The sequence below is a fragment of the Trematomus bernacchii genome, unplaced genomic scaffold (assembly GCF_902827165.1).
Source record: "Trematomus bernacchii unplaced genomic scaffold, fTreBer1.1, whole genome shotgun sequence".
NCBI lineage: Eukaryota > Metazoa > Chordata > Actinopteri > Perciformes > Nototheniidae > Trematomus > Trematomus bernacchii.
Genome location: NW_022987588.1, coordinates 1,222,590 through 1,236,644, shown reverse-complemented (window position 1 = coordinate 1,236,644; position 14,055 = coordinate 1,222,590). Strand labels below are relative to the sequence as shown.

General features: G+C 38.7%; 1 protein-coding gene across 1 annotated transcript; it reads left to right on the top strand.

The window, feature by feature from the left end:
• The first annotated feature begins 10,405 nt into the window (after positions 1 to 10,405).
• LOC117481336 (FAST kinase domain-containing protein 5, mitochondrial) lies at positions 10,406 to 13,840 on the top strand. Its single transcript, XM_034128989.1, has 2 exons — positions 10,406 to 10,488; positions 11,120 to 13,840. The coding sequence occupies exon 2, from the start codon at positions 11,132 to 11,134 to the stop codon at positions 13,565 to 13,567; it is 2,436 nt and encodes an 811-aa protein (XP_033984880.1). The 5' UTR covers positions 10,406 to 10,488; positions 11,120 to 11,131; the 3' UTR covers positions 13,568 to 13,840.
• The last annotated feature ends 215 nt before the right edge of the window (positions 13,841 to 14,055 follow it).

Sequence of the window (14,055 nt, the reverse complement as noted above, 5' to 3'; positions counted from 1 at the left end):
AGCTCTCTAAGTTAAAGACTCTTCAAGCAAATAAACACATTTTTTGCTACATTGAGACTCTCATCGGTGCCACATGTAGTTATGGGCGGAAACAGTGGGAGCTGGGTAATTATTACCAGGATGAGAGTCTATGTTTAAGAACAACGTTGATTAGGTGTTTGAGTGTCTGTAGTGAATTGAGGGCTACTCAATTTCAGTGAAACCAACAACAGATAAACATGCTTGAAGAATGAATCAGACTTACATCCTATTTCTCCAAAACATTTGTCAAAGTCTCAGCAATAATTTCACCAGGGAATCCAACAAATGTGAGCACGCACCAACAGCCTCCCATCAGTCCAATCCTTAAGGAATCACTGCATATTGATTAAGTGTTACCTTGAGTTGATCCTCAGAGGAAAGGAGAGAACAATGCATCCTGAAAATGCACTCTTTAATTTAGGCGATGTATTCTATATCATCTCCTCTAATCCAGGGAGTGTTGGGGCAATAACTGTTCACAATAAAAGGTCAGTTTTGCATTAGACATAGGGGGAAAACACCATGCCAAGGGTTAAAGGGGATAAGAACATGTCTATCATTTCTAGCAAAGGACGCAGAGAGAGAGCGGCACAGAGAGCGAGGCTGAACTCTGAATACAGATTAGGGTCCACGAGAATAACACAATCAAGCAGAAAAGCAGAAAGCCCAACACTTCTAGCAAAGACTACTTTTGTGCTGAGAGGATTGTGTCTTAATTAGAATGTGCCTTTGAATGACTTCCGACAACTGGCAATTGCAAAGAGACAGACCTTCATTTCCCATGGCTACATCTAATAGCATTTGAACTAATATTCTTTCAACTGCTCATGGCAAATGTAATACTAAGACATGTCCCAAACAACATACAGAAATATTTAATAACCTGAGCGTGCCATCTTGGTATTATGATGATCTTTTCTATTCTATTGTAATATGGCTGTCAAGGGGAAAACAACGACAATCAAGGGCAATCCATTTTAACATTAAAGGTAGGGTAGGTAAGAATGGAGAAATCAGCTCGAGTGCGCTAGAATTTGAAAGTACGCAGCCGAAAAAGATCTGCCCCTTCCTTCAGAGTTCCTTACAGAGCCCCTCCTCCAACACACACGAACGCGCACATGACCAATGAGGGCACGAGATACATTTGTGCACGAGATGGAAGGCTGACAGGCAGGTAGGCCATCCAGTTATTTTAGCCGGGCGGCTAAAATAATTGGTCGTGCTTTTTACAGCGCCACGGCTTCCACAGATGAATTTGTTTTAATGTATTTATTGTCAAAGCACTTAATGTATTCATTGCTATCGGGATGTTAAGAACATTCCATGGAATATAGCAAAAAGTGTTTCTGAAGTGAATTACCTACCCCACCTTTAACTGTATAATTATTGAGAACAATAAAGTCACTTTTCACCTCCTTTTGGGTAAAATAACAAGATTGAAATACTGTGTTGAAGTCCGTTTTAAATTGGATACTTTTCACATTCATTTCAGACACATTATGTCCATACTTATTCAGTTTCACCCAACAGGGAACCTCTGGTGTTGAAAAATTAAGTTCCTCTAATGGCCACTTGAGGCTAAATCCAATCAATCCCCATAAATACCTGTTGTAAAATGCCAAACTGTACATCAGTACATCTTCTATTCTAATATAGAACAAATTACCAAAATATTGCATTTGACTTAGTAAGTCTGTGCTAATATTTCTTTATCTTTTCATTGTTTGTTCTGGTTTTAAAATAAATAGGCCTTGCCTTATTTGCACAGCAGTGCATTTAAATCCAGCTAAATGCTATGTCTATGCTAGCATGGTCACAATCGGTTCACGGCTTTATGTATACAGTATAATGTTTACAACAATCAGCATTTAACATGTGAGCTAACATTTACTACATGTATCCACTGGGCACCACCAATGTCGTAAACAAATGTTTGTTGAATGTTATCACAATGCATCAAGAAGTTGTTGATCTGTTGGATTAATTGATTAGGTTTCAGAACACTGAGCTTTCCTTCAAGTAGTATGTTTAAATATTCTGTAGCCTATTTGAAAGATGGAAGACTAACAAATCAGTTGATCTCTGACACAGTTTGCTCAAATTAAAACACCAAGTAACACCTGGCATTCCACAATCACCCAGAAATCCATGTCCCATAAAGGCATAGGATTTCTTTAGACATCAAAGTAAATAGAGGTTTGCCAGAGCAATCAGCATGGGCTGACAAGCAGGAATGCATCTTTTGAGTTCATGTCCTTTCTGGATGCTTCCCATTTATCTAAACTGTCAAAGAAAGAGGACATGATAATGAAAGGTGAACACTCCAGTGAATGGCTCTCTCTGCCAGCCTACCATGCAATGCAGAATAATGAAAACTCTGCTCATTGGCCTGGGGTTGGCTCAATGTGTGTGCATGCGTCATCTATTTTAATTATGTTGCACATTCCTTTAAATGGAATTTAGGGTAAAAAGAAACACAAACACCCTTCTAGTAATACAAAAACATAACATAGCTGTATACAAATGATTCATATTGTGCCGTTGTTTGTACAATAATGTATGTCTTATTGGGCAGTCAGATACCTCCCTCTGCTGGAAGAATAGGTAACTGCACATTCAATTTAAAGACACCATTTATAGTTTCTTCAAAGTAAGAAACTATAATTGTACAGTAGTTTCTTTAAATTAAATATATATGAACTCAATACACAATCGTAACTAAGCCTCTCTGACAGGCCTAAAAGTACCAGGAGTAAAACTCACCCAAAGCATAACTACTTTTTATTTTTTACATCATTGAGGCCACATGTAAAACCTTCAATTGTTTCAAGATATCAAGAATGCATTTTAACATTAGATGTTTCACAGATAATAGTTGACATGTGTTTAGGAAGATGTGTTATGAACTAAACAAATGTATTACTCGACATGTCAATTTAAATCCAAAATGTTTTTTTAAATCCTGATTTAGAGATTATCAATGTTACATTTCCATTTAATCGAAGCTCAAACAGTCATGCACCAAGTTTAAGGCATTTATAAGAAAGTTAAACTGTTGTGTAAATAAATGTTGTAGTAATTTAGGAGTAATAAATAACATGAACAAAAATTCCATGCAAGAGATCCATTTTCAAAAGCAAGGCATACATTTTTGTATTATAGATTTTAGGGGAAATGAACCAAACAAGGCTGAAATAAAAAATGAAATCCAATTTTACACAAGGATTCTAACAGATTGACCATGAAACGAAGACATTGTCCTTCATGTTTAAAAAAATAAAAAAAGGAACATACCCAGATTGTATGGATTTTTTTCTTCTCACAATTATAGGTTTTACAGTAAAGTAACATTTGTTCTTAAAATCAGTAGCCATTCGTCAAGATGATTAATATGTGGTATAAAAGCACCAAATCCGTAGTGAGCCAACTGAAATATTTTATTTTCAACATTGAATTGTCAAAAATACTGTACCGACATTGTTTAGTCACATTTAGAAAACAAACTTCTCCTTAGAGGTATAGATAAGAGTCAATTGTCAGATATAAAATGTTGCCTTAACTATGAATTAAGCCATATTTAGCAGTTTGATTAATACTACATAATCACAAATAAGAGAAGAGGTAAATGGTGAACGCAAGGATGGTAATGCAATAGAGCAGCACAAATATATCCTTAACGCATGTGGGCCATTTGGTAGTAGAACTTTGTGCAGAACAATTCCCCATGTCCTCAACAGGCCGGGACAAGTGCAATACCACACAAGTACAGAGCATTGCTTCCTCTCCCAACCTGCACAGAAAGGGATCACTTCTGATAGACTCATTTCAGTTCTATGATCAGTTTTGCATGGATTTGCACAGCAGTACAGTGATAAGCTGAAAGCAAACCAGCAAAACTAACCAGAGACCCATGTACATTAGCTACCACTGCCGTTTTCAAAGAAGAAACATACATCTAGGAGTACTGTAAGTGCTCACACTGCAGTAGAAATTCATACAACTACCTGCACTATAAGCACTTTAATACTACTGACACATTTCTGTACCCTTTTTAGAGAGCTGTAGTGGGAATCCTATTGACCAACCAAGTAAATTGGGAATTCAGATGAAAACACAGGCCACCATCAGTTTTGCATAGATTTGCACAACTCAATTCTTCTTGCAGTACAACTATGCAAAACTAATAGAGAACTGCCACATGAAAAGTGTGTATATTTATACACACAACAATTGATACATATCAGATGAGAGTTCCAGAATCTTATGCCAGAAGGAGCACTTAGGGCAGTAGGTGCTAGTCTACTTCACTATCTGCACTAGATGCACCTTAGCAAAGGACTGGTAAAAGCCACGCAAAACACCCATTCAAAAGGATTTCTCTCAACAGTACATATTGAGGGAAGCCTTCAAGACCAATTTCACATTATGTGGTCTGAAACGTACAGTTAATTCTGAATGGAAATACTTTGTTTTACTGATTTCATGCACGGTTTAACACTGAAATGTCGTTATTAACAGTGACAGAATGACTTCAAAATTAAGCATGTTTGATAAGAGGGGCCTCTTTCAGGAACAGCAGGGTACATCATAGCAAATCAGTGAAGAGGTGTGTATCTTTTTTTTTTATTTGGATTTAGTCTATCCTCTACAAGCATGAACCAGCCATGTCTGTAAAAACGCCTGCTCCTTTAGTTACCATTATCAGAATAGTGCTGAAAGTGCCTTCACTGCAGTAGATCTTATAAAACTACCTGCACTGTAAGCACTTTGACACTACAGTGACTCTTCATGGGAGCTTTTCAATCAAAGAATGATTCAGGATGCTTTAAAGTCCACAAGGAGCTTTCCAGAAGAGATAAAGGTGTAAACAGGAGTCTGAAAGGAGAAAGAAGAAAAAACAAGAATGTTAGCAACTTCAATTCATGGGTTAAATCCATAGGTTAAATCACATTAAATTCATTGATTAACAATTTATTAAGTTGTTTTACTTAAAGGTAGGGTAGGTAAGTTTGAGAAACCGGTTCGAGATCGCTAGAATTTGAAAATACACAACCGGAGAAAATCTGGCACTTCCTTATAGAGCCCCTCCTCCAACACACACAAACGCGCACATGACCAATGAGGGCACGAGATAAGTTTGTGCACAGATGGAAGGCTGACAGGCAGGTAGGCCATCCAGTTATTTTAGCCGGGCCAGCTAAAATGATTGGTCGTGCTGTTTACAGTACTACGGCTTCCACAGACGACATTTTTTTATGGATTTTTTGTCAAAGCACCTAAGATATTCATTGCTATCGGGATGTTGAGCATTCCATGGAATATAACAAAAAGTGTATCTCGAGCCGGTTTCTCAAACTTACCTACCCCACCTTTAATGTTAAGAAATTGTGAAACATGTTGTTTTCAAGTGGCAATTGACAGGCGATTGAGTCTATGAAAAACATACAATATTTAGAAAAAAAACAGGGAAAAACGGCATATCCTAGGATGTGTACATTGGAACCAGAGAATGTCAGGGATTGTTCTGATAAAAGTATTAATGATTGAAGATTACCAGTTACTTAAGCACTTATGTCAATTGTAACTTGAAATTGGGTGCATTTAACCTAGATTATGACCCTTGTTATGTTGCACTTGTTAAACTTCATATGCTATGCCGTTCTGTCATTTCGTTTGTAGCATATACAAAAAAAATCTTTTGTTGTAGATTGTGCCAGTGAGACAGTCAGTGAACATTTTGCGATGTCATTCTTGCGCAAGGCCTTGGTATCCACGGCGATATCTCCCCAACCCGCCTAATTGCCTAAAACCTATGTGTATTTGATGCAGGCAGCGTTCACAAGACAATCATGAAACTTTGTAATGGCAAACACAGGTGCATTCACGAAAAACACGCAAACGATTATCAACCACGTGTCGAAATGTCTTCAATAACAAAGTTCAATGGGAAATCCGAGTGTGCAGAAGGGCTGCCAGGAGATAGCAACACTTGCGCTCCAGTCACATTGCTGTACGGTACCCCTCCCCCACGCACTAACATGGCGCCTAAGAGTCCACATTTTGAGTGTTTTATAAACCTACTTCCACCGACTGGAAAACACAAAACGAGTGTAACTAAATTGGAGACGTTAAAATTACTATCTTTACGAAATCAGGTGCATGTTAAACGTGAGCTCATTGTGACTGAGCGCACCAAGCGTATGATACGAGCTACTGCAAACTTGAGCCAGAAATCCAGCACACAACAAGCTAGTAGTACCCGAGGGCTCATCAAAACAGTCCAATGTAAGCATGTGCTAGTCAAACATGCTAACGCGTGTAGCCTGTAAGCACGGCTGGTTTTCAGAAAGATTTTTGTTCATATGTATAAATGCTTCATATTGGTTAGTATTATACATGGCATTTGGGAAATTGGTTTAAAAGACGCGCTAAATGAACATGCTGTTGTTGGATAGCACCCTCAATCCACTTCACAGCATACTCTTATCTTAGCCAAATTAGCTGCTTTAGAATAGCTTACCCTTGCAGGCTAACATTAAATATCAGTGCATATTCCCGAGTGCTTGTCGACACTGGCATTCCCACTTATTACACAAACTGTGGTCAATAAAGCCAAGAAACATAATGCAACTCAACGTTATCTTTAATATGTTAGCCACAGTGGCTAGCTAACTCAGCAGCTCGCGGGATAGCAAGGCGCGCGGCCTGCTGCAACCCCATGTGCTGCTGCTTTGTTCTGCAGGCTGTTATAAGTGTACACCACGGCGCACAGATAAACTGAAAACTTAATGTTCAACCAACATGTGGCCGACAACCATAGCCCACGAGTCTACAACTTGCTGCAACAACCAAAGTGTGTAACGCACAATTTTCACGAGTGAGTATCACTTCCCCGAGGTACCGACTTGAGGTGCAGCAGCAACACATGCTTTTCAAATCTCCCTCATTCTCGAACCATGGAGGAGAGGTTGCCATGCGATGAGCCGCTTACAACATTGTTTTCAAACGCGGAAATTGAGATTAAAACGTTTTCATTTATGTAAAACGCAAAAGTGTGGCTCCGGTGTTGCACACAGAGCTGAACATTTTACTTTCCGGACATTAACCGCATCTCCCGAAAAGGCTAACAACAGGTTTCCTGCCAATAACATGCGCGTTATAAGACACTAAAAATCCACCATCTTCACTCACTTGTACAGACTTACCGTTTACTCAAACTGTTTCGGGCTTCTCTGCAAAACTGAGAAAAGAAAAAAAAGACTTGGTGAATTGAGTAACAGCTAGGACGAATAATCCATAAAGCACAACCATGTGCTACTATTATGATTTGCTAGGAGTTTGTGAATCGTAGTAAGATTGCGAAAGTGGCGCGAGTAGAGTCTAGGTTTAACCATGTGGTGAATGAAGGGCGGCTCCCAGCCAGCGTAGCTAAACCCCAACTCCTTCATTAGCATAAATCAACTACTTCCTCTCCAAGTGCCACTCTCAAGTTTCACCCCTTGATGTACCCTGTTGATCAACACCAAATACGCAATCGAAGTACTTATTTCTTATAAAAAATAAATTAAAAAACACATAACCACGAGCTTAATACAACAGTAAACAGGCGCCCACACATTTGTATAAACGATGTTGTTTCCCTTGGTTGTGATCTGAAAAACATGTATTTTGAAAACAAAATAGAAATAGGTATTTCCTTTCATTCTAACGAAAAAATTGCATTTTCTGAAATCAATACAATTATGGCACACATTATTCTCATTATCTGTAACAATAATCTGTATCCACTATTTCAATTGTTGTATTCTATAGTAAACGAAATTATATCCTTTAATTAATTACCAACACTTTTTAAGGTAAGAATTTAATAGATCACTCAGATAGGATCATATTTTTGTCTTGATAGGTATTAAATGTACAGTCATACCACTTTAAAGAAACCTCAAAATAAAAAAATGCATGTGTGTTTCAGTGTCTTATTTGTTCAAACAACATGCGGTAGAATTTCTGCCCAATTGATATCAAGGAAAATAATTGTTAATTCAATAAGAACACGTAAAAAAAAGTTAGTTTCCTTTGCTACTAAAGAAACAAAATGTAAAAGGTTTTTGGTACATGAAGCAAGATGAACTTAGTACATTTTAGGCTAAAGTGTTAAGAGGTATCATAAGAAAAAGCTATGTTTTGATACAAAGATTTTTAATGAATTGCTAAACATGAACTTTTTTTTCCTGCTCATATCTGTACTGTACAATGTCAAACATAGGCCTGTTTGAATAAAACTTGATTTATTAGTACACAAATAATTAGCTTAATCTCAAATACAGTTATTTATTTCTTATAATAGCTTACTATGATCTTTTAGTTTGCATAATCATTTCACAACAAAATCCAAATGAAATAGTAACAAAAAAACTACAAAACCAGTGCAAATTGAGTGTGGCCTGCGTTTGTATTACATTGAAACCACAAATTACTCTCAAACTTTAGGCCACATTGTGTTTTAATTTGTCCTTTTTTTCTGCTGGTCGGCATCAATGTAAAACTTTATTTAAGCCAAAGCTTCATGCACATGTTAGACATACTCATTTATTTCAGCCAAGGTTTAAATAAAAAACAATTCAAACCAACATGTAAAGTGTATGCTGCCCAAGCTCCACCTTCTAGGAGGGTTCTTCCTCCAAGCTGTAAAGCGGGGGTTGTCTTTCTTTTGACCACGGGTCAGTTGACCTTTCACCTCTAGGTTTAGTCATGCGTGAAATCACAGCCGGATTTGATGCATGGATGTTTAAAGAAAAACAGAAGCTGGCCTCCTGCTCACACAGATGTAAAAAAAACAAGGATGTTAAGTACTGCTGGATTTTAAATGTATAAACTATTATTTTGTGTTATGTTAAAATATGACAATAAAGTAACTGCACAATTAAAGAAACTGTTAAAAAATATTCCCGAAATCTACTCTGAATTAATTTATGTGACTTATTGTTCCCTTTAGTTTGATGAAGAAAACTATGTGATCTAGGAGGAGGCAAGGATGACCCCTACTTTGTTTTCGGATGCTGTTAAATGTTAAATGTTTCCCTCTGCATTGTTTGTAAGTCTCTCTAAGCTATAGCTTGAGGACATAATTGGTCCAAAATGAATGAATGAATGTCTGACCGGAGATAGGCTGTTTCCTAAAATACAATTCAAATATAAAATGGCTCATATCTGACAATATTGTTAAATGCCCACCTTTTTTCAGAACAATACAAGTTCAATTAAAAAAATCAAATGCAGAAGTTTGTTGTCTCTCACATGCGGTTTATCAATTACATAATTTTTTTATTCTTGGTTAGAGATTATTACACAGGCGCTGTTCGATGTGTTGTGCTTACATTGACAAAAATAAACACCAACACTAGGACCTTGAAAGATCCTAAACATTACTGAGCGTACAGAATTTTTTAATATCAAACTTTTTTTGGCAATATTTTTTTTATTGAAAGAATAAAACTATTTTACAAACATCTAAAATATTAGCTAAACATTGATTAAGTTAATGTGCAAAAGTGTTTGCACAAATATTAACTTCAAAATATATAGATGCACAAAAGGAAATAAAAAATGCCTTAGTGGAGGATTCTTAAATTAAAATGTCCCTATATAATAATAGTAGGCAATTTTTCGGCAAAATAAATACACAAGGGAACAATACTCAAAATGCAATAACAACAGCAACAAAGTAAAAACTGGGATTTAAATGTAATGTCTCCAGTAACAGAACAAATGACTATAACAATTATAGCGTAATTATTATGCTTGTGATTATATAAAAGTTTGCCACTGATTTGCCCCTACAACGGTATTCTAAAAGATTAAAACCTTTAAATCCCACATTTTAGAACTGTAAGTTATTTTAAAAAACCAAAACGTTATGTTGGACACATATAATGAACAAAATACACATATTTTATTCAAATATATATTTTGCCATATATCTTAACACTGTTGTTATCAGAAAAGTACATGTTACTCTTGGCACTATGCCAACCCTTCTTTTTAGGGTACTATTTTCTTTTTCAAAACCCGTTTCGTCTTCCTGCAATATGAACCTAATCGGCTGCCGTCGTAGGTCACGCTCTGTCATGGCTGCTTTCCGCGGAAGTCGTATCACCCTACCACAATAAAGTAATACAAAAATTCTAATACTAGTACTTTACTATCATTTATTAAAAAACCCAATTGTGACATTATGTTTTACCAAAAATCTCATACCCTGTACATCTGCTCGACTTCTTAAGTGTTTTCTCTACCATATTAATGTTTTCATCGTCATGATCGTATAGTTTATAATGACTTTGACTTTTATTTTGAAGGTACTTCGGTTAAAGTGTGATTCTAGCATGTTTCTAGTAAGGATCCTTTGACTTTGCTATCGTGGACGTAACTTCACTAGGTTCTTACACGTTTTCTTTATGATCAAAGGTGAGTTCAACTGTGTTGTTATAGGAAATATACACACGACTGCATGAATTGTACCGGATACCAGGAAGAAACTTAAGCCCATTTGGGCGCTCGCAACCCGAAGTCTGACATTACATTACCATTCTGCAATGTTTCCGTTCTCCTACTCAAACGACTTGCACAACACTTCATCATACAAAATATGAGGTAGCAGAGTCCTTCTAAGCGATGAAAACGTACCTGTTTTGATTGGATGTTGTAGTCAAACGTAATTTCGTTGTCCATGCAGAAAATATTCATTAAAATACATTACATTTCATTTATCTGACGCTTTTATCTACAGCGACCCAAAATAAGTGCAATAAGTGTTCTACATGTAGCCTTCATACAGTTATGCATACTAAACGTTTCATGTTTTTTACCATGGTTTTCATCAAGGGAAATTCACTTCTTTTGTACTGTTTCTATGTCAATACATTTAGGTTACCTTTAGTAAATGATGAACAAATGGCTTTGCAAAATAGCAAATGTAATCCTATCCAAAGTAACAATATACTTTGCAGTAAATTATTGATGTTCAGAAGGAATTGCATGTTGTTTTGACTGATTTTGGTGCTAGCTTTCTTTAAAGATTCTGTCTTTGTCTTTTTAGGCTGGCAGATTGATGGCTGCCTTTGTGCTGTGTCGACGGCTGCCGAGGCCACGATACCTCCTAGGCTCGAGAAAGGACCGGACCCAAGCTCAGCTCGTGTCTGTCGAACAAAAGGATGAGACTGATGATCACAAGGGAAATAAAGGAGCATTGCAAAAGCAGGAGGCCTCACCCCAAGAAGTATACAGGCTGTTTTACAACCCTTCCTCATATCATCGCTCTGTGTGGACCACTGCATCCTCCAGGAGCCAGACAGATAATGATGAGGATGAACAGTGTCTCTCCACACTCGCACCTTCCTTTTGGCAACAGAGAAATCACTACAGTGTGAGTTGCTCCCGGCACCTCTCCAGCTCAAAAAACACACTCCTTGACTTAGCATTCAAAGATCCTGAACCTGAGAGGCCTTCAGTTTCTTCCGTCAGAAAACCCACACCGCCAGATGTGAAAGTAAATGCACGTGCTTTCCTCAAATGTCGGCCTGAGTATGCCTCAATGACCATTGACCTCACCAAACGGCCTCGCCTGATTGAAATGGAAGAGGCCTTGCCACTGCTCCAAAAGGTGATTGTTTTGAAAGGCAGCATGAAACCATCTGATGTGTGTCAGTTTATTATGGAGCTCAGCCGCTTGCACCGTGACAAGATACCAATGGTGAGGAGTGACCAACGCTTCATCATGCTTCTCCGATATTCCGTGGAACACCTTAGCCTCTTCACTGAGCTGCAGCTTCTGGAGGTGCTCCAGGCGTTTGTGTTGCTGGACATGCCCTCCGGCCACACTATCCTCGGGCTTTATGAGGCAGAGCTGATCCGCCGGGCCAACCAGATGAGTTTACATCAGCTGCTGTTAGCTGCTGACTTGTGGCGTTGTATTGGGAGGCAGGTCCCCCAGTTCTTACAGCACCTCTATGATTCAGTCCGTATGTATTGGGAAGAGATGGGGGTCACTGAAGTGGTGCATCTGTTGTATATCATTGGAGAGGGTAGGCAGTGCCCAAAAGACTTAATGCATCCTGTAGAGCAGCAACTCATGCGTCACATACACAAACTTCTCCCTGAGGAGGTTGGTGCTGTATGCCTGGGGCTCTTTAAGTCCAAGTTCTCAGTATCTGAGGGTGCAGTGACTCGTATTGTTGATAAGGGGCACTCCCTTATAGAAGACATGAGCGACTTTGCCATTGTGAATGTGCTGAAATTACTGCGTTTCAGCCACCTGTCTCACAGGGGGTGGCTGCAAGCAATGTCTCAGGAAGTTCCTCGGCGGGCCCAAAAGATGGGTGTCCAGGGGCTGATGCATGTGGCGATTGCCTGCTCAGCGCTGCGTTACCATGATGATAACATCCTAATGGCAATTGCTGAGAGAGTTCCGTCACTGGTGGCACACTGTAGGATTAAAGACTTATGTAAACTGCTGTGGGCCTTCGGCACATTCAGGTTTCCCCCAGTCCAGAGCCCAAGCCTCTATCCGAGCCTTACAAATGCCCTGAGAGAGAGAAAAGCTGAATTCCAGAGTTACCCTGAGCATCTTCTTACGGCTCTTTTAGGCCTGGCCTTTGTCTCCCAGTTTCCAGAGGACCTTATTACAATAGCTTTGAGTCCTGACTTTGTCAAGTTAGCACTGAAGTTTACAAAGTTCGAACTGAAAAAAGACTTCCTCACTTTAGATGAGACCGTGGGTTTGGAGTTACCTCATTGGAGTGGCCCACGGCTGAGCTGTGAACTGAGAGAGGAAGTGGCAGAAATGCTGTGGAAGTTTGCTCAATCAGACTTGTGCCAGAAACCAGAGGTTCTGGAGGCAGAATCTGCTCTTCAGATTCTGCTCGGTGGAGAGAAGTTTGTTTGCAAGAGAATGATTCTCCCCCACACTCGCTCAATCGACCTGGAAGTGCATTTTGACTCCAGTGGACAGCCAATACCTGTGAACCCAGCATTGCACACAACGACCATACCTCCAGAGAACAATTCATCAACATCTATTTCTCATCAGGGTTGGGGAAGAGTGAATTTAGAAGCAACTATAACTGATGAACTGTTGACACAACTAACAAATAACAAAAACACCACCAAACCGTTAACCCCTTCTCCTACATCTGAGCGTACATCTCCTCACGGAGTAGAGCCTGATGATGGTAGGAGACGGTTTGACACAGGGCTGCACCTGACCAGTGAAATTATAGAACATCTTGCCCAGCCCTGTAGCCGAGACTCAGCACCCCAGGACTCTACAAACACCTTGAAACTTGCCATCCAAGTTTCCAGCAGAAACCATTATTGCTCCCAGTCACAGCATTTGCTGGGCCTTTATGCCATGAAGAGGAGACACTTGAAGTTGGCAGGATACAGGGTTGTAGAGATTAGCTCTCACGAGTGGTTTCCCATGCTGAGGAAAAGCAGGGCTGAGAAGCTCGCACACCTGCGCTGTAAAGTGTATAACAGTCTGCAATGATTCTCTGAACTGTAAGATCCCCAACAAATCCCAGCAGACTCAGACTTTAAACTATGTTGGCAATTTGGCTTATGGCCAGTCTAGGATTGTTATGAGTCTGCAGAGCACAGAAAACGGCCTTTTAAAAACAGGTTCATTGTTCATTTATCCACATCCATCATTTGCTTTTTCTGTTTGTGTTTAATTCAAAATATATTTCTGAAGAAGTTTGTCAAAATGCGACATTTCAAGACATTTTTGTGAAAATAATGCAATAAAAAAATCAAGTTTTCATTGTCCTTGTTAAGGTTGTGGTATTATATCATTACATATCATCATATTTTACCAGGATAGCCACATGTATACAGTTTACATTCCATTAAAACAGCTAAATACACATTTAAATCAAGGAGGCTTTATAATTCCACCATTTCTATCAAAAAATAAACAAGCTAGAGACATTCTTGAAATGTTTCCATCATATTTAATTACACAGACCTAATGCCTGA

Excerpts from the sequence above, each read along its gene's own strand:
- LOC117481336 (XM_034128989.1), top strand. The coding sequence starts at position 11,132 with ATGGCTGCCTTTGTGCTGTGTCGACGGCTGCCGAGGCCACGATACCTC.